The 20,745-nt window shown below is 46.4% G+C and overlaps 1 protein-coding gene across 3 annotated transcripts in view; it reads right to left on the bottom strand.

Moving 5' to 3' along the window:
- Nucleotides 1–20,745, bottom strand: part of PIK3R5 (phosphoinositide-3-kinase regulatory subunit 5) — an 87,359-nt gene that overhangs the window by 23,511 nt on the left and 43,103 nt on the right. For 2 of the 3 annotated variants that reach the window (XM_030800212.1, XM_030800211.1), the window contains exons 2-5: nucleotides 8,371–8,486; nucleotides 6,091–6,191; nucleotides 2,690–2,758; nucleotides 1,695–1,833 (exon numbers count right to left, since the gene is read on the bottom strand). In XM_030800212.1, coding sequence (XP_030656072.1) covers nucleotides 1,695–1,833; nucleotides 2,690–2,758; nucleotides 6,091–6,191; nucleotides 8,371–8,473 — 412 coding nt within the window. In that variant the 5' untranslated portion in view covers nucleotides 8,474–8,486. Of the gene's footprint in view, nucleotides 1–1,694; nucleotides 1,834–2,689; nucleotides 2,759–6,090; nucleotides 6,192–8,370; nucleotides 8,487–9,418; nucleotides 9,473–20,745 lie in introns of those variants that run through there. The other variant, XM_030800213.1, reaches the window with a different exon arrangement.

The following is a 20,745-nucleotide window of genomic DNA, read 5'->3' as shown; positions in this document are numbered from 1 at the left end:
CAGGTGATCTGCCCACCTCCGTCTCCCAAAGTGCTGGGATTACAGGCATGAGCCACTGCACCTGGCCTTTTTAGAGAGTCTTCTAACTCAGTTTTTTTTTATGGTCTACCAATTATCCTGATATAATTTATGAAATGACTGATTTTTTTCATCAGTAATTTGAGGATGCCACTTTGTCATATAACTTTGTATATTTAATCTGTTTCTAGATACTACATTTTCTTCCAATATCTACCTATTTTTATACCCGTAGTGTGCTATTTTAATAACTATAGCCCTATAGTACCTTCAAAAAATGCAAATATTTCCTTCTTACTCTCCTTTAAAAATACATGAACGAATATATACTAAGTGCATAAATAAATCTTTCATAGATTTTATTTTCTTTATATATAAATTTATTTATTTGTAAAATATTTATATATTATGTTTATTTTTTATTTACATATATTTTATAAATTTTAAAAATATCTTGGTATTTTGATTGTGGTTACGTTTATTTTCCCAACACCTGGTCTTGTTGCAATATTGATTCAACTCAGCAATAAGATTCTTCAATTATTCATTCTTCAGCAGAGCTTGTTTCCTCTATAGAGGTTATTAAAATTTCTTTTATTTTTTATTTTTAATAGCTATTGTAAATTTTTTTAAATTATATTTTCTTACTAGTTAATGCTAGTTTATAAAAAAGCTCTTAGCTACCTGTTTTCTAGTTCTGACAGTTCTTCGTTCAGGGGATTCTCTCAGTCTTGACAGAAAAAGCAATTGTTTGAGCTCCAACTAATTAAAATTTCTCTTCTTCAGAAGAGAAAGCATTCTTTATTTTTGTCTTTTTGCATAGGCAAATACCTATAAGCCAAAAGAGGAAGATTATTGGCTCTAAAGAAGATGCCTCTAGTATTTTACCTTGGGCTGTTGCCATATTAAAAGCACTTCTAGAGTAATCGTTTCCATATATTGAGGGGTTTTGAATATCAGGAATGATGATGAATTTTACGAAATATTTTAGAGCCATCTATTGAGATGCTTTTGCGAATTTATTCCTTTGAGTACTGATTCGCTGAGCCACTTCTCAGTAAATCACACTTGATAAGTTTTCTCCTGCACTATAGTAGCTTCCTTAGACCTGATTTGCGTGTCTATGACAGCACCTGCAATTTCTGAAGAACTCCTACTTTTCAGACCCCACACATGAAAACTGAGTCCCGGGTCTTGTCCACATTTGTCACAGTGATCATTGTTCCTAGTACCAGCCACCTTCCGCGACCCAAACTGCATCAACCCACACACACAATTACCTACTTGTTCCTGGGGCACAGAGAACATGCAAAGGCCTCCTGTCAGCATCCTGGGGGCTTCTCTGTCTGACCTGGGCAGCCTTGGAGACCCCTTGACTAACCAGATCAGAGGCACAGGCCAAGGTGGGGTCTCCTTGCCTTGAGTGCCTGCTCCTGCTTCCCCTAACAATCCCTCCTCGAGTTACCTCCCATGTTTACTTTCATCTTGTGTGGATTCAACCATCAGATGCTTGATGGTGCTGTGAAGAGGAGACTCCATGTTTGTGAACCAAGGCGTCGGCAGAGATGAATCAAAGGATGCAAGGTAAGGAGTGTCACAAAGAAAAGTTTCAGAGGACTTGGTAGCATTCTGACCTTGTGAGCCCTGTCCCCCGTGCCAGCTGCCTCAGTGCTTACCTGGGGCCTTGAGTTCAGCATCGATGAAGGTGAGCAGCTCCTGGCAGATGCTGCAGTAAGGAACAGGCCAGGTCAGGAACCGGTGGTAGGTGCTGGCTGCCTTCAGAAGGAGATCCGAGTCTGGTGGGAAGTGTGGTGTCTAGGATGAAGGCAGGCAACAAGCAAAGAGATCTAGGTGAGAAAAGGCTCAGATAGTCCCAAACAGCTTCTGCTCCCTTTCTGGAATATTCCACAAAAGACACACATTTCCTGGCAGCAGCGTGTCCCAGGACAAGGTCAGGTGGAACTGGAAGTTACCCACAGGGAGTGGGTTACAGATGGGCAAGATGGCACCCAGGGTGTCTCTGCTGGGAGGGACTTGCTTTACCCAATGCTTGAGTGAGCCTCTCTGAAAGGCTGTCCCCTTACTGGTAAATGGTGCCATTGCTGACACTTGTTATGGATAATGGTCTTCAATGCCTAAACCACCTTTACTTAAATAGCCTCATTACAGGTAAATGTTTATTTTTTGAGGGTGGATTCAATGGTCTTCAGTGTTATGTTATGGATAATGGTCTTCAATGCCTAAACATCTTTACTTAAATAGCCTCATTACAGGTAAATGTTTATTTTTTGAGGATGGATTCAGTCAGTGTACACATTTGATGCCCCCTGTCTGGTGAATACAGGGGGTGATCACATTGGGTGAAACCGACCACTGGGGTGAAAAATGAGGTGGACATAGAATATCTCTTGTGGCTTGTGAACAGACAGTGACAGCAGTTCCTCCATGGGAGCCCAGAGATGCCAGGCACCATGGTGGCCACATGGAGTCACTGGAAGCCTCTCATGGTGGCTGCTCTGAAGCCATCTGAGGGTTGAAACCCATTTCACATGCCGCTGCTTGACAGTTTCTCTCTCTGCTTATCTCCAGAGGTGTGAGGGCTCTGCCCCACATAGAGGTCGCTCCTCCCCCTCCTCCCTCACCTCCCGCATCCTGGCCCACGTGGACTTACACAAAGAACAGTGGAATAGAAGAGCAGGGCCAGCGGGGTGAGCAGGTCGTAGGTGCCCTTCTCCTGGACCTGTGGAGAGGAGGAGAAGGAGAATGAGACTCATTCACGGGGTCCAGGGCTCCCTGAGGCAGAATACAGTGGTTCTTCCTCATTCTAGCCTTTCTTTTTTCTTTCTTTTTTTTTTAAGTGTAAAGTAATGCAATCACATGACAAACATTTGGAAAATGGATGTAAACGAAAACACTCACAATTTCCCCTCCCAAACCCAACCACAGCTGTTTCAATGTCCCTCTCCTGATGCCATTTTTGCCCTATGTATTTTCTTCTTTTTTTTTTTAATTTTATTTTAAGTTCTGGGATACACACGCAGAAGGTGCAGGTTTGTTACATAGGTATACATGTGCCATGGTGGTTTGCTGCACCTATCAACCCATCATCTAGGTTTTAAGCCCCGCATGCATTAGGTATTTGTCCTAATGCTCTCCCTCTCCTTGCTGCCCCCACCCCCCGACAGGCCCTGATGTGTGATGTCCCCTCCGTGTCCATGTGTTCTCATTGTTCAAATCCCACTTATGAGTGAGAACATGCGGTGTTTGGTTTTCTGTTCCTGTGTCTGCGAAGCTATAAGCTGTGTGTATGTTTTTACTCCTAATGTATTTTACATATAGTATTATAAGTAAATTTCTGTTTTACTATATGGTCTCTAAGACTACCTTTTTTCCCTTCTGGTTATACATTTACCTGTTATTTGTGTTATAAATTTTTTTTTGCAGTTGGTTGTTTGCCTTTTAATTTTATAAATATTTTTCATGTACAGAAATTATAGGTGTTGATTTTTCCTTCATGGATTTTCGCTTTTGCATGCAAGGATCATGTAAATACTCATATATACTTTCTTATTTTCTTTGAAGCTTCGTTTTCTGAAATTGAAATATTTAGGCTGGGCGCAGTGGCTCATACCTGTAATCTCAACACTTTGGGAGGCCAAGGGGGGTGGATCACTTGAGGCCAGTTCGAGACCAGCCTGACCAACATGGCAAAACCCCATCTGTACTAAAAATACAAAAATCAGCCAGGCATGGTGGCGCACACCTGTAATCCCAACTACATGGGAGGCTGAGACTCTGTCTCAAAAAAAAAAGGAGAAATATTTAATGCAACTAGAATTTCACCTGCTATATGGTGTCAGTTGGGGATCTTGCTCTATCTTTTTCCAAATGTTTAGTCAATTTTCCCTAAACCATTTAATAAATCTTACTGCTCCAATTGTATCATATGTTAAATTTTGTTTATGCCCTTGGATAATATGCATCATTTTTAGCTGCATTGTACTGCTTCTGGTAGACCTCCATATCTTATTAGTTTCTTTCTTTTTTTTTTGAGATGGAGTCTCACTCTGTCATCAGGCTGGAGTACAGTGGTGCAATATCGGCTCACTGCAACCTCTGCCTTCTAGGTTCAACCAATTCTGGTGCCTCAGGCTCCCAAGTAGCTGGGATTACAGGGACCCGCCACCACGCCCAGCTAATTTTTGTATTTTTTTTTTTTTTAGTAGAGATGGGGTTTCACCATGTTGGCCAGGATGGTCTTGATCTCCAGACCTCATGATCTGCCCGCGTTGGCTTCCCAAAGTGCTGGGATTACAGGCGTGAGCCACCGTGCCTGGCATCTTATTAGTTTCATTGTGGACATTCGAGATTATTTTCTTGGTATTTTACATATTTTGCAACAAACACTATTATGCAGCACATTCCTTTTTCTATAATTTGGATTATTTATCTAGAAAAGAGTTCAAGAAGTGGAGTCAACAGATCAAAGGTTATCAACATGTTTATAGAGTTTTATGACCTTTGAGACATATTGTCATATTGTTTTCCAAAAGGATTTTGCCATTTATACTATCTATATATATAAAAGTACCATTTTCACCATGTTCTTTCTGCACTGGTTTTTATCTTTTTTTAACAAAAAAAAAAAGAGAGAGAGAGAAATAGGGTCTTGCTCTGTCGCACAGGCTGGAGTGCAGTGGCACGATCTTGGCTTACTGCAGCCTTGACCTCCTGGGCTCAAGCAATCCTGCCTCAGCCTCCCAAGTAGCTGAGATTACAGGTGCACACCACCACAACCAGCTACTTTGTGTATTTTTTGTAGAGACGAGGTCTTGCTATGTTGCCCAGGCTGGTCTTGAACTCCTGGGCTCAAGGATTTCTCCCACCTGAGTCTCTCAAAGTGCTTGGATTACAGGCACAAGCCACTGTACCTGGCCTTACCTTTTGTTTTTTAGCTAATTTGTTAGGCAAAGTTTGTCTTATTATGGTTTTAATTTGCATTTATTTTATTATCGCTTTTTCATATTTGTTTACAACTTCTATTTATCCTTTTGTGAACTGCCTCTCTGATACAACCTACGACACCACATGCACACATGTGCACACCACATGATTTAAAATTCATTGGTCAGAAGGTTTCTCAGTCCATTCTGGAACTCGTGGGGGTTGGAGACACAGAAAAAGCCCCATCATGTCTTCTGTGCTAGATGGGCTCAGTAGGCTCACATTTAGAATCCTCCTTCTCTTTACCCTTAATAGACAATGTGTCTACCAAGCCTTGCAGATCGGACCTTTCTATGAGACCCTCCTCTATTGCTAGACGGTGGTCCAGAGTTTCCATCTGGGTTTATATGTTATGCACTCCAGAGGTGGTTCAGCTCTTCTGAGCTGGTTGGCTTATGATGAGAGTAAAAAAGTACCGGGTAAATAGTGGGGTCAGAACTGTAACCTTGGGCATCTTCTTATAGGGATAGGTAACTGAGAGTGAAAGTGACATGTTTTCCAAATCACATGTATTTAAAATAATTAAAACACACACACACACACACACACACACACACACACACACACACCATAAAAGAGAATTATTTATAAAAGAGCCCAAATCCTCTTTGGGGACTCACAGCTATTCTAGAACCCAAGCCCAGCTCAGCACTAAACACATTCCTCTTCTTTGTCATGAAAGCCACTGACTGAACTATGAAAGGAGGCCTCAGTTTACCTTTCTGATCAGTTTTCTCTTTCATATCTTTGTTTTTATGGATCTTTTTGAGGAAAGGAATTGGGTAAAGTGTCTTCTCCCTTCCTAGTCAATACCTGGACTTACAAGCCATGTCTGTAGCTGAACTCAGGACCCTAGCTCACATATGATGTGTTCTTACTGAATGCACCCCCTTCTTAGAAACCTCTCATATGCAAGCGCTGCTGAAACACAAAACTCACAGGTTCCCAGGGCCTTTGCCAAGTCCCTCTGGAGGTCCAGGCACCCAGGAATGATGTTTTCTGGGACCTATTTCTCCACTTTACGAGGCCGACCCCAGCTCTGCCCTTCAATTCCTGACTCGCCCTCACCTCTCGGGTCTTCTGCAGGATCTGCTCAAGGAGGATAAGGAAGTGGCCTGGGTCCCTGCTGACCAGCTCCTGCAGGCTCCAGCAGTTCAGACACAGCCCAGCTGGAAAAAGAGAGAGAGGCAAGGGGTCAGTTCTGGTGTCTTCCCGCCACACTCAGGCAGGGGCTGTAAAGAAGGGGCATTTATGCTGGAACATTCTTCTGTGGTATTGCACTGGAACACTCTTTTTTTCTGAGACAGAGTCTTGCTCTGTCGCCAGGCTGGAGTGCAGTGGTGTGATCTCAGCTCACTGCAACCTCTGCCTCCTGGGTTCCAGCGATTCCCCTGCCTCAGCCTCCCAAGTAGCTGGGATTACAGGCACGCACCACCGCACCTGGCTAATTTTTGTATTTTAGTAGAGATGGGGTTTCACCATGTTGGCCAAGATGGTCTTGATCTCCTGACCTTATAGGCGTGAGCCACTGCACCCAGCCTGGAACACTCCTTTCTAAAGTAAGTTAATCTAGGAGAAGATGCTGGATCAACACTCAGCCCTACCATGCCCCATCAAGACATAATGACAAATTCTCTGTTCCTGCATATGCAAGAGACACAGGGGTTGGAGATGCGGGCTGGGAACCCCTTTAGAGGACAATGAGCTCACCACGACTCCGCTCCTTGTGGAAGCACCAGTTCTCCCACAACCTCTCCAGCCCTGGTTTCCTACAGTGGGTTCTGGTGCCTATGAGTTGCAGGGAGGTTAGAACAGAGGCAGAAATTGCTGAAAGAATACAGAGAGGAGCCACAGTGAGTTTCATCCCAAGACACAAGACTGAGTCCACAGCAGCCATGGAGCTTCCCAAGAACGGCAATGGAGCCCAGGAAGGGGAAGCTAAACGAGTTCTATTTTAAAAGCTGCCATGAGCACTTTGTCACTCTGTAACTTCCCCAGACTTTCTTATTTTGTCAATCTCTGTTTCCCTGCAGTCAGCAAGGGTAAACCCCTAAAAATTAAAGGGACGGCCCGGGGCGGAGGAGCAGGGAGGGGCTGTGTGTGTGTGTGTGTGTGTGGAGTGGGGAGTGAGAGCCGCAGGAGTGGAAATGGATTGAACTTGAATTTCGTGGAGCTCAAGCTCCAGGACCTCTCACGTGTACAGGCTCCTTCCAAAGTTCTGGAGGCTTCTAACAATGTGTCCATGTGGTCACAGGTTGTCAGAAAATTTGCAAAGGTCAGATCTTTTTATATTCTTTTGCTTAACGATATCCCTCTCCCCAGCCCTACCAGCTTAGCCTCCATCAAAACCTGGGTAGCAGGCAAGAAAGAAAACTACCATTTATTGACCACCCACTATGTGCCAATATAGTGCTAGGCCTCTGAATACATTATCTTCATTGAGGCTCCCACTGTCCCTTCAGAAAAGTGGTTCCATTGTTATTATTCCCATTTTGCAGAAGGCAAGTAGGGCCAGGGTCCTGGGAGGATAAGTGGCCTGTGCAGGGTTGTAAAGCCAATGGGAGATAGCTTTAATCCAGGTCTGTCTCATTCCAAAGGCCAAGGACAGCCTCTCAGAGGAAGCAACATTTGAGCTCATACCTGGATGAGAAGGAGCCAGCTATGTGTAGTTCCCAGGGAAGAGTTCCAGGCAGCAGGTGCAAAGGTGCTGAGGTAGGGAGGGACCAGGTATGTTCAAGGAGCACTGCTTGGCTACTCACGGAGAAGTTAGGGAGGCCAGTGAGATATGGGGCATGAGAAAGCTCTACAAGCATAAGGAATTATTACAGCCAGGCGCCAGCCTTCAGAGACGCAATTGCCCAGGACTGCGGACACCCTATTTTTTAGTCCTGGGAGATGGGAAACACAGAGGCCTCCTGCTCTCTGCAGCTCTGCTGAGTTTTCCCTTATTCTATAGGGAAGAAGAGGCTAGGACTATGAGGGAACTAGAAACAAACAAACAGGAGAATTCTGGGAAGAGCTGCCTGTGAATTCCCAGCTGCTTTTTCAGAATCAGCAGTTGTGGTTTTCTAAGCAGATTCGATGGATTCTTCCAGAAGCAAAAGGCAGCCAACCCTGAGTAGGATGAGGAAGAGGCCGTGGGAGAAGGGAGAAAGTGCCAGATACTGAGGTCTCAGCATATCAAGTGCTGTGCCAGGCACCTGCCCAGGAGAAGCCTGGGGTTTGCCCAAGTCACACAGACAGGGTTTGACCTAGAATTTGCCAGCTTCCATGCCTGGTCCAGTGCCCACCATGGCCCCTGAGGCTTCCTTGAGCCCTCAAACACCTCCCCGGCTCCCTTGGACCTACCTGACCAGGAGGTGGAGCGGCGGCCGAGGCTGAGTCCATGCAGGCAGCGTTCCAGGGCATGCTGGATGCGGTCCTCCGTGCATGTCGTGGCCCCTGGCTGCATCCTGGGTCATCGCCTGAATGGGGGACAGACACCGGTCAGCTTGTCGAGCTCCTTTCCCAGAGAGCACCTGGTCCAGTAAAGACAACGGGTGCTCACAGTGCAGTATGATCAGCTCAGCCCAGCTATAGCTCAGGTGCTGTGGAAACAGGACCAGGGGCCTTACAGCTGCCTCCAGGGTAGGAACGGCACCTGGAGGGCCACATCTGAGTGGCAGGACAGAGCACCCCTGCAGCAGAACGGGACAGAGGTGTGGGAATGGGAGCAGAGAGGTGGAAAGGGACCTGCCTTCCCCACTGGGCAGTGGGGAGTGTCACCAAGTACCCAGGGAGTGGTCGGACCACAGTGGGCTGGGCAGGAAAGACCCTGAGGGGAAAATCAGAATCACTTGGAGGACTTTTTCTGAATTTCCAGGGCTGTGTTTTCCAAACCTCCAGGGATGGGGCAGGGAGCGTGTTCCTGATGAGAAGGCCACAGCAACTCCCTCAATATGCTTGGAGGGAGCTCCCTCTGACTGGGTGCCCAGGTCACAGGCATCTGTTTCCTTTCTGCCCTAACCTCCACTTTTGCCATTTTTCTTTCCTTCCCCTGGGGCTTGGCAATGTTACCTGTCATTCAAAGACCTTCTTCCTCATCCTACTGAGGAGAATCCAAGGGGTGCTTAGCTGAGCTGGAAAGCCACTGAAGTGGGAATTTCAGGAGGGTTTTAGCCCCGTATGGGGAACTGAGAGCCCCCAGCAGGGCCAGCCCAGCTTCTTAGTTATGTATGAGGGCTCCTGGGTCTCTGGGGAGAAGGTTATTTGGCCAGTGATTAAGCCTGGCTCCGGCATCCAACAGACTTACACTCAAACCTGGACTCTGATATTTGCTAGCCATGTGACTTTGGGCAAATAACTTTTCCAAACTTCCGTTGACTTATCTGTAAAATGGGATGACAATGGTGCTAACCCCATGGGGCTCTTGGGAAGATAAAATGCTGTAGCAGATGCGCTGAGTAAGCTTCCAACACGCGAGAGCTGTCCTGCTACAGTCATTGCCATCATCGCCCCGGCCTCGGGGGATGCCACTGCACTCACCCCTTCCGGGCAGACCCCTTCACTGGCCAGTCAGGCCAGGCCGTAGAGGGATGCCGAGAAAGCTGCAGTTCAGCTCTGGAAGCCAGAAGAGGAAGCACAGAGCTCAGAGCTGAGCCATGCAAATGACATACAAAGAGGGATAAAATCCTAGCCTGGGTTCAGCGGTGTGGCTAGAATATTCAGCTTACGGAGGCCCCACAACGGCAAATCCTCCTGCCTCCCCAGCCTGGGAGGCACCACTCGCTGCATGAAAACTAAGCCCTTTGTGAGCTCTCCAGCATCCTTTCACAGTGTCTGTGGTAGGCTATGCATTCCAAAGCCGGACAGTGCAGCAGTGGGCACACAGGAAGCGGCACATGCACCTTGGTTCCATCACGGGTTCACTGACTGTCTGCCATGTGCCAGGCACTAGGGAGACAGCAGTGAACCAAGCAGCTGTGCTCCTTGGTGGGAGACACAGACGCTGAGCAATGGAACAAAGAAAGACGTGATTCCAGGAAGTGAAATATGCTGTAAAGGATGGTGCTGGGAGTGGGACAAGTGGGGACCCCCCTCCAGGATGTTGGGGGGTCAGGGAGGCCTCTCTGAAGAAGGGACTTTTAGGCTGGATGAGGAAGCCAGGACAAGTGAGGGGGAAGAGTGTTGGAGAAAGGGGAGCCAGCCCATGCCGCGGTCTGGGTGCAGGAATTAGCTTGCAGAGGACCTGGACCCAGGGGCATAGGCCAGGGTGCTAGGCTGGCCCAGGACAGAGACTAACCCATTGGGTCCCATGCCTTCTGGCTGTGGAGGTGAAGAGCTGAGTTCAGAAAACCTTTCACGGGTGGCTGGGTGCAGTGGCTCATGCATGTAATCCCAGCACTTTGGGAGGCCAAGGTGGGCGGATCGCTTGAGGTCAGGATTTCGAAACCAGCCTGGCCAACACGTTGAAACCCCATCTCTACTAAAAAATATTTTTAAAAATTAGCCAGGCGTGGTGGCAGGCACCTGTAATCCCAGTTACCCAGGAGGCTGAGGCAGGAGAATTGCTTGAACCCGGGAGGCGGAGGTTGCAGTAAGTCAAGAGCACACCGCTGCACCCCAGCCTGGGTGACAGAGCAAGATTCCATCTCAAAAAGAAAAAAAAAGAAGAAAACCTTTCACTGGTGACTCAAGACCTTGGGTGTGTCCATTAGCAACACCTGGCTGCCCAAAGACATCCTGAGGCCCTTCCATGTGACTTTTACAGTTGCCTTTGGATCTTCTGTTTAACATCTCCACAGGTAGCTCAGGTAGTGAGTCCACTGACCCTGAGCCAGACTGGGCAGAGCCCTCCCTGACCTGGGATTGTGCTGGTACCTGGCATGGATGAGCATCTGTGGGGACTGACACCTGTGATGAGGCCTCATCTTTCTACCTCCCGTGGCAGCCCGACCACAAGACTCTCTGGAGGTGGGTCCTATTCCAGCTCAGGGCTAACGGCACCTGCTGGAGGAGGTAGAACACCAGGCACCTTCACATGGGTGAGCCTGGGGCATAAACGGCTGACCCAGATGTCATCAGCAACCCTTTGTCCTCACAGGCTGATTTCTCCCAGGTTACCCCCAGGGCAGGTTCTTGGAGGGAGCTCAGAGGCCTCCCCAGCAAGTCCCTCATTTTACAGAAGGGGAGGCTGAGGCCCAGTGAGAATAAGGGGCTTGTTCAAGGCAGCTGGGAGAGAGTTGACACTGGTATAAATAGACAAGGGGATCAGGGAGGACTTTTTATTTTCAAATTGTGGCTGAGACCCAATTCTAGGGAGAAAAGGTGCTAAATGCTCTGCATTCTATAGTTCTAAGAGCCACGGAGTATTGTCAAGGACGTGGGCGCAACCACCCCAGTGGGCTTGCTGGGAGGTGTCAGTCCAGAACCAGCACAGCGACCCGCCAATCCCTGTCATTATAAGATTGGGAAGAGAAAAAGTGTTGTCAACCATTCTGGAAGGTCCTTCCTTCTCTCCGCAAAGCTGAGGGCAGAGGGCTTTCAGAGAAGTCCTGACACAGACTGGGATGCCCAAAGCTGAGGGTGCTGCCACCAATTCCCCTGCCAGTGGTGAGATGGTGTTGAGACATCCAACAACAGGGCCTTCCCCCATCTCCAAGTTCCTCTTCTGAGCCAGCGAAGAGGACTCATAGTCCTTGCTGGGGACCCTGCATGGGGCAGAAAGGCCTGGAGTTGGGGTGGGTTGGTGAGACCCCAGAGGGCACAGAGAGAGCCAGTCCTGCTTCCACTTTTTCTTCCCATGTTGATAGGACGCCATGAGGCATGAGAATGGCTTGAACTCGGGAGGTGGAGGTTGCAGTGAGCCAAGATCGTGCCAGCCTGGGTGACAGAGCAAGACTCTGTCTCAGAAAAAAAATCTAGACTCTCAATTGCTGGGGATTGTGAGCCCCACCACGTCTATCTACACCAGCTGCCCCGCACAGCCCTGCATCCTCCAGAGAAAGGGCCAAGGCTCACAGGAGTGTGTGCCAGAGGGGATACTGAGCAACACTCTCTCGGACTCCACCGGTGATGACCATGGCGGCTCACGGGGCCCAGGCGTCTCTAGCCTGGAGCATGTCCTGAACCGTGTGATCTGGGTTTTAAGACCCCTCAGCCCAGCCCCTGCTGCGACGGCCAAGCTGGTTATGCCATGAAGCAGGAGTGAGTCATCCTGCTCACTCATTACGTGTCCCATACTGTAATGGATGCAAACACAAGATGTAAATGAATGTTCTCAGCCAACACCACTTCTGCACACTCCTGTCCTTAAGGGGGCAGAACATAGTGCCATGGGGCTGCTGCTAGTACACCCCGCCCAATGCCTGCCTGCCCATGGCTTCTCTTTCTCATTCTGGGGCCGCCTGCGACTTTCCCATCTCTTGGCCTCAGTGCACCCCTTCCCCCCAACCCTGCCCTGTTCAAGGGACACATCAAAGCCTTCTCCACGGAAAGGCAGGATATCCTCAGGCACTGGTGGAATTCTGGTGTGCCAGTCTCCCCGGCATTCCAAGGCTTTCTCGAGCTTGCCCCAAGTTGTTCTCAGAGGCAGGACTTGCCCAAATCACTAGCCCCTGGGAGCCTGAGAGACGGGGAGAGGGAGCCCAGCCAGGGGACCCTCAGCTGAGCTGCCCTGGGGGTTAACCCAGCACACCGGGCTCACCACCCAGCCCTTTGACACGCTCATTTCCGTCTGAGTCAGTCATCAGCTGTTTCTTATGACTTGTCAGCAGAACCTCACGGCTTTGGGGCAGAGGTGAGGGGGGAAGACAGTGGCACCCGCTCTCCCAGCATGATGCCTTTTTTCAAAAGCTGGGCAAGCAGGGCCTGGCTTCCCTGGCATCACCCTCCCAAGCCCCCTCCCTATCTTGCTGAGAGGAGCTCCCATTGTAAAATTCCAGCTGCTGCCGGGAATGCCGCACCCACCCCCCCGCACCCGCCACCAATTCCCCTGCCAGTGGTGAGGTGGTGTTGAAACATCCAACAACAGGGCCTTCCCCCATCTCCAAGTTCCTCTTCTGAGGCAGCGAAGAGGACTCATAGTCCTTGCTGGGGACCCTACATGGGGCAGAAAGGCCTGGAGTTGGGGTGGGTTGGTGGGACCCCAGAGGGCACAGAGAGAGCCAGTCCTGCTTCCACTTTTTCTTCCCATGTTGATAGGACGCCATGATGTGGAGGGCTCATCTTCCCTCTGGTGCAGGGCTGGTCAGAGGAGGCATAGGGTCTGCCTGGGTCCAGCTTCCCGAGGCAGCCCACGATGGGGCAGGGAGGAGAGCCTCTTGGGGGTTTCTAAATAGTAATGAAGGGAGGAATTAGAGGGCCTGCATCTCATATGGAGGGGGCCTCCAGGTTCTGGCTGGCTCTCCACACTGCTTTCCTGGTGTTCTGGAATATTCTAGGCCCATGCAGTCCTGGGCTGACCCAGCCTGCTTCCGTCCTGGATGACTCCTCCCTCTCCTGCTTCCTACCCTCTGAGGCTTGACTCTCCCTTCTCTGCCCCACTCCTTTCCTCATGCCTTCATAAGGCAGAATCTCCACCGTGACCTAAGTAAAATAATTCTTCCCAACACAGGAAGGGTACACCAGAAATTAAGGAGATTGGTTAGTTACTATGGGAGGTGGAGGTGAGAAAAGGGTGGATAGGATCAAGGAATGAAACTGGAGATGAGGGAGGAGCAGCACTTCTCTGAGAATTATCTGTGTGTATAGCTTTAACGCTTAGAACCATGGCGATATTTTACATACCCAAAATTAAATAAATAATCGAAATCAACCAGGATATAGGGGCAGGGGACCAAAAATGGGAGACAAGCAATAACAAATTAACCTAACTGTATGATCAATTACTAACATAACCACACTGAGGGGGATAAGGAATGAAAGCGCTAACCTCAGTAACTTTGTAAAATGGTACTTTGACTGGATACTGGTCAAAGACAAAAATAAAAACTATAGACAAATACTGTTTTCCAGTTATTAAATATGTTTCTCATATGAATGTGAGTTAAAAATTCTAAAAGTTCAGGGCTGGGCATGGTGGCTTACGTCTGTAATCCCAGCACTTTGGGAGGCCAAGGCAGGTGGATCACCTGAGGTCAGGAGTTCAAGATCAGCCTGACCAATATGGTGAAACCCTGTCTCTACTAAAAACGCAAAAATTAGCCGGGCATGGTGGTGTGCGCCTGTAGTCCCAGCTACTCGGGTGGCTGAGACAGAAGAATTGCTTATACCCAGGAGGTGGAGGTTGCAGTGAGCTGAGATTGTGCCACTGCACTGCAGCCTAGGTGACAGAGCGAGACTCCATGTCAAAAAAAAAAAAAAAGAAAAAAGAAAAAAAGAAAAAAATCTGAAAGTTCTTTATGTGTACCCTAGGATTAGACAAATAAGTGAATAAACCATAGATAATGAGAGCTAAAGAAAGAAGTGACAAATAAAGAAGGGGGAAAGCTGGAGCGAACCTTGTGGAGTTGGACCAGACTTGTAAGAATCAGTATGAGCTCATGGTTTTAATGTATATACAGACAGATACATATAGAAAAATTTTAAAAAGATGTATGTGCTTGGATTAATACACATACATACATTTTCTAGTTCTGTCTACAGAGAAAGCCCAGAGGCACAACAAGCACACCTAGTGCCCAGATCTTGGTTTCTAAATACCATTTTCCAATAAAAGGAACCAGAGCTCCTTAGAGACATGGCTGATCCTAGGATTGAAAGAGGAAATATACAGAATAAACCCAGCACATCTTGTAGTGCCAGAAAATAAGTCAATATTTGAAAAACCATGGGGAGTGTCAAAAGGACATAGGGTCTAACCTGAAGGAGCTTCCAATGGCCACAGCTAGCACAATTTGAATGAACAAAGACAGTGATGAATTATAACTCACAGAATAAAATAAATACCCACGAGTCTATAGATAATTATAGATAATTAAATGTTATAGATAATTGAACAAAAACATAAATGGAGGAGAAATGACAGGTCTTCTTTACAAAAGAATTCCAATTAATAAATGTGAGAGGAATGAGAGAAATAGAAAATTGCCACTAGGCAAACACCATGGTAATAATTGTAGATCCACTGATGAATGCTAAATATCTGTTAGTAAAAATCTGTGGAGAAATAGGATATTTGTATAGCCTCAAAGTATTCCCCCCAAATAATTACCACTTATAAAGGAGAAAACAAGAACTTCTCAGTGGAGAAACCCAGCAGACAGCACATTAACCATCTGATCAAGGTTAACATGACCAGCAATAAGCTGTATCAGCATCATGTGTCCCCTGCCGTAATGCACTGAGAAGGGAAGGACACGTCACTTCTTTGTTTGTTTGTTTCCAAAAACACGTAACTACAATCATGAGAAAACATTACTCAAAACCCAGTTTGGAGACATTCTATATGGTGAGTACTATAGACGTTCACTATGGTGAGTACTCACCAAAGTGTTTGGTCATCAAAGATAAGGAAAGACAGAGGACTATCACAGATTGGTAGAGGCTAAGAAGACACGAAGGCTAAATGCAGTGTGGGATCCTGTACTGAATTGTAGAACAGAAAGAGAACATTAGGGGGAAAATACGCTAAGATTCAAATGAGGTCTGTCGTTGAGTTAATAGTACTCTGTTAGTGATCATTTCCTGGTTTTGATAACTGCACCATGTTTATGTAAGTTGTTAATTAGAGGAAGCTGAGTGAATGGTAGACATGGCTCTAAGATCTTTTATATATTTACATAGCCTTATGCCCTTTCAATATCTTTCCAGGCAGTTATCAAATGATTCACTACCTTACATGAGCTTCTCGAACATTGCTATTTCTTCTGTAGTCACAGTGGACTAGTGCAAGGCCGGCTGCCTCAAAATCCCCCAACCTGAAGTTCCTAAACTGGGGCTGAGAATTTCTGGGGCTCTGTGGGGGATTTAAGGGCTGCCTTTGAGAATGTTCAAGTTATGTTTTCATTTTAATGTCAGTCTAGATACAGTTCATAGTTAATATATTCTGGAACATCTTGATGACCACCTCATGACCAAATGTTACCAGATGTCCGTGCCCAGTTTGCATTTGTGTCATACCGTGTTGGTGTCTCCTAAAAGGACAGGGCACACCATGTGTGTGCTTGGGATCTGCCAGAGCTCAAGGTTAAGCACACTGAGTTAACATAGACAAATGTGTGGAAACATTCTTGGTGCATAACAAACATTCAATATATGTTCTCTGTTAGCTGTCAGAGTTTCCTCTCCTCTCCTCTCCTCTCCTCTTCTCTCCTCTCCTTTCTCTCTCTTTTTTTCTTTTTCTTTCTTTCTTTTTTTTTTTTTTTGACAGAGTCTTGCTCTTTTTCCCAGGCTGGAGTGCAGTGGCGTGATCTCGGCTCACTGCAACCTCAGCCTCCGAGGTTCAAGGGATTCTCTTGCCTCCTGAGTAGCTGAGATTACAGGCATGCACCACCATACCAGGCTCATTATTCTACTTTTAGTAGAGACAGGGTTTCACCATGGTGGCCAGGCTGATCTCGAACTCCTGACCTCAAGTGATCCACCTGCCTCGGCCTCCCAAAGTGCTGGGATTACAGGCGTGAGCCACCATGCCCGGCCCAGAGTGCTTTCTTAACACACACATCTTAGCTGCCCAACTCTTGATGTCTTCAGGACTAGGCCAAGAAATAAAACACCTCCTGCATGATTCTGATGCACAGTTAGACTTGGAAAGTCATGCTTTTTATTTTACACACACATGCATACACACACACATGCATACACACACACATGCATACACACACACATTTGACTCTAAGACTGGGAAGGCACCTTAGGTACCATTTAGTACAACATTCCCGCTCTACAGATAGGAAAACAAAGGCTCTGAGTGGTGAAGGGACTTGCCCAGATTAGACAGCAGTAAATCTGTAAGTAGAATCTGAGCCTGGAACGAAGGATAATCGTGCATCCTTCCGCTTAGATGAGGATCGCACTCTCCTTGCTGCCCAGCAGTGAGTGACTTTAGCTGCTCTCCTCAAGGCTATTTTTGGAATCCCTTTTCAAATTTCTTCCAGAGTTATTGGTCGGTTCAGGTATTGAACTTTATGTGTCAACTTTGCAAATTTAGGTTTTCTGACAATATCATTCATTTTAATCAAGATTTTAAAGTTAATTAGCAAGAATCAGAAATTCCTATATAATTTTTACAATTACTTCTGTAATTTTAGCCCTTCTTTTAATGTAACATGTTTTCTTTTAAAATACAGATCCATATTTGTATTAAGTATTTTTTTCTTTTTTCTTTTTCTTTTTTTTTTTTGAGACGGAGTTTCGCTCTAGTTGCCCAGGCTGGAGTGCAATAGTGCAATCTTGGCTCGCTGCAACCTCTGCCTCCCAGGTTCAAGCTATCCTCCTGCCTCAGCCTCCCAAGTAGCTGGGATTATAGACATGCATCACCATGGCTGGCTAATTTTTGTACTTTTAGTAGAGACGGGGTTTCACCACGTTGGTCAGGTTGGTCTCAAACTCCTGACCTCAGGTGATCCACCCGTCTCAGCCTCCCAAAGTGCTGGGATTATAGGCATGAGCCACTGCACCCGGCCTGTATTAAATATTTTATACTACTTCATAGTTCTTTAAATGTTTTTGACATTTACATTAAATGTAATAACTGATAACAGCAGTATTTTTGGACAGTGGCTTTAAGTTTCATTTATTTTATTACTCACTGTTTTGTTTTGTACCCTACCATTCCTATTTATAAGTCCTTTATTTTGGTTCATGTCTTGCTCAGCTCGAGTATTTCGAGTAATTTCAGGACAGATATGTGGGTGAGGTACTTTCTGAGACTTTATATGTCATGTGTCATTCATTCTGGCTCATGAATTATAGCTTTGCCAATTACAGAATTGGCATAATTCATAATTTTTCACCCTCAAAATGTTCATAGAAACCCAAGAAAATCAACTGAAAAATGGTCATACCAAAGAACAGAGTTAGGTAAAGTGGTTAGGCACAAATTAATATAGAAATCAATATTATCTAACTATGCAAATAAATTATGTTGGGGAAACAAGATTCCACTTCTAATGGCAACAAAAGTAATACAAATTTTTTTAAAAACTTTAAAAATATGCAAGATTTTTACAAAGAAAATGTTTGAGGGACACAAAAAAAGCAAAAGTAAATGGAAATACATATTCTGTTGTTAGGAAGATTCAATACCATAAAAAATTAATTCAAAAAGGATCAAAGATCTAAACGTAAAGTGCTAAAACTATAAAACTCTTAGAAGAAAAATTGGGGGAAGCTTCATCACATTGGATTTGTCAAAGATTTCTTGGATATAACACCAAAAGCACAGGCAACAAAAGAAAAAATAGTTAAATATCAAAATTTAAAACTCTGTGCATCAAAGGATACAATCAACAGGGTGAAAAGGCAAGCTACGGAATGGAAGAAAATTATCAAATTATCAATCCCCATTGTCTTGGGGATTAACATTCAGTTAATCCCCAAGACATTGATTACTTAGTTTGATAATCATAATCACCCTGTGACATTATCATAATTATTCACATTTCCTGCAGCTCATGGAGGGTAAGCCATTTATTCACTCAAGTTCCTACGGTCACAATTCCTACGGCCTGAGCTTGAAGTCCATGCAAAGTTGGCGTGACTCTCAAAGCCCATGTTCTTTCCTATGTCGTGTTCATAGGATTTCTACTGGTTTCTAGACACTTAAAGGGCTGAGTGTACTGTTTCGTCTCAGTGTTGTAATTTGAGGTCTTGCATAAAAATTGGCTGAGTTTCCATTGTTAGTGATTCATTCTCCTTGGGTTAGGGCTGTTCACTTCCTCTGTCCTAGCTTATTTTTCAAGATGTAAGATTCTTGGAGGATGATTTAGCCACCAGATGAGTCTATTACAGCAGTGACGGTAGCTAGTGGGCAGGAGAAGGACTCTGGGGCCAGGAGAGGGAGGAAACGTGAAAAGGTAGGTGGACGTGGCATGGAGGTCCAGGGAAGGCAGAAGATGAAGTAGAGATGTACCAAAAGAAAGAAACACTGAAGAAGCAGAGGCAAGACTGCCCACTTCCCCCCAACTTTGCTCAAGCCCTTCTTTACCAAGGAAGGGGCACATGAATGCTTGGGAAGACCACAGCTGTGGTCAAGACCAAGAAGAAATGGGATGAGGATGAAGGAGGGGAAGGAGAAAGACACTAACATGTACACAGCACTGACCCTGGACCAGATACCATGCTTTGGGCTTGAAGCACATGATCTCATTTATTTTGAGCTACTCTAGAACACTCTGGACTTGCAGAGATGAGGAAGTTCAGCTCCTGTTGGCTAAAAGACTTTCCCAAGGACATACGGATAGCACAGAGAGGATTTGAACTAAGGTCTCTCTGGCCCACTCTTCCCAGGTAGAGTACCAAAAAGACAATAGGATGTACAATGCCACCTTTTCATATAATAATTTTAATAATAGCAGCTAATAGGAATTGAAAGCTTACTATGTGGCAGGCACCATTCTAGGTGTTTCTATGAATTAAGTCATTAAATCCATGTGAGGTAGACACTCCTTACCCCCATTTTACAGATGAAGAGACGGCGGTACAGAGCGTTCTCTCAGCTGGTAAATGAAGTATGCTCTAGGCAATTTAGCTTCTCCATGCAAGTAAGAGCAGCTATACTGGAGCCAGGGGTGGGCAAACTGAAATTACTGCCAAGCTGGGAAACCAGAGGAAGACTATAACAATTAAAACAAGGAGGCAGGGCGCGGTGGCTCACGCTTGTAATCCCAGCACTTTGGGAGGCCAAGGCGGGCGGATCACGAGGTCAGGAGATCGAGACCACGGTGAAACCCCGTCTCTACTAAAAATACAAAAAAAAATTAGCCGGGCGTGGTGGCGGGTGCCTGTAGTCCCAGCTACTCGGAGAGGCTGAGGCAGGAGAATGGCGTGAACCCAGGAGGCGGAGCTTGCAGTGAGCCGAGATCGCGCCACTGCACTCCAGCCTGGGCGACAGAGCGAGACTCCGTCTCAAAAAAAAAAAAAAACAAAAAAACAATAAAACAAGGAATAAGCTCCAGGCAGCAACCGAATTCTTTGGGCACCTGGGCTAAACCATGGGCACTTACACTGGAGACTGTTTAATCCTGCCACCTTTAAATATGGAGCCCATCTTAATGGTTAGACAGTGTGCACAGGAGAATAAAGCAGCAAATGAATGTAAATGTAAAAACTCAAGAAAGGCCAATTACACATATATTGGCAGCTTTCTGGTTTTTCTGGATGTGGAAAAAATTGCAGTTGTGAAATTACACCCTTCCCTTCCCCTTCCCTCCCCTTCCCTTCCCTTTTCAAGACAGGGTCTTGCTCTGCCTCCCAGGCTGGAGTGCAGTGGTGTGATCATACCTCACTGCAGCCTTCTGGATGTGGAAAAAGATTGCGGTTGTGACATTGCAGCCTTCCTTTCCCTTCCCTTCCCTTCCCTTCCCTCCCCTCCCCCTCCCCCCTCCCCTCCTCCTTCCCCTCCCCCCTCCCCTCCCCTCTCCTCCTTTCCCCTTCCCTTCCCTTTCCTTTTCAAGACAGGGTCTTGCTCTGCCTCCCAGGCCGGAGTGCAGTGGTGTGATCATACCTCACTGCAGCCTTGACCTCCTGGGCTCAAGCAATCCTCCTGCCTCAGCCTCTCAAGTAGCTGGAACTACAGGCACA

This window comes from Nomascus leucogenys, chromosome 19 (genome assembly GCF_006542625.1).
Source record: "Nomascus leucogenys isolate Asia chromosome 19, Asia_NLE_v1, whole genome shotgun sequence".
Lineage (NCBI taxonomy): Eukaryota > Metazoa > Chordata > Mammalia > Primates > Hylobatidae > Nomascus > Nomascus leucogenys.
The sequence above is the reverse complement of the archived record's forward strand: the minus strand, read 5'-3'. Positions and strand labels throughout refer to the sequence as shown.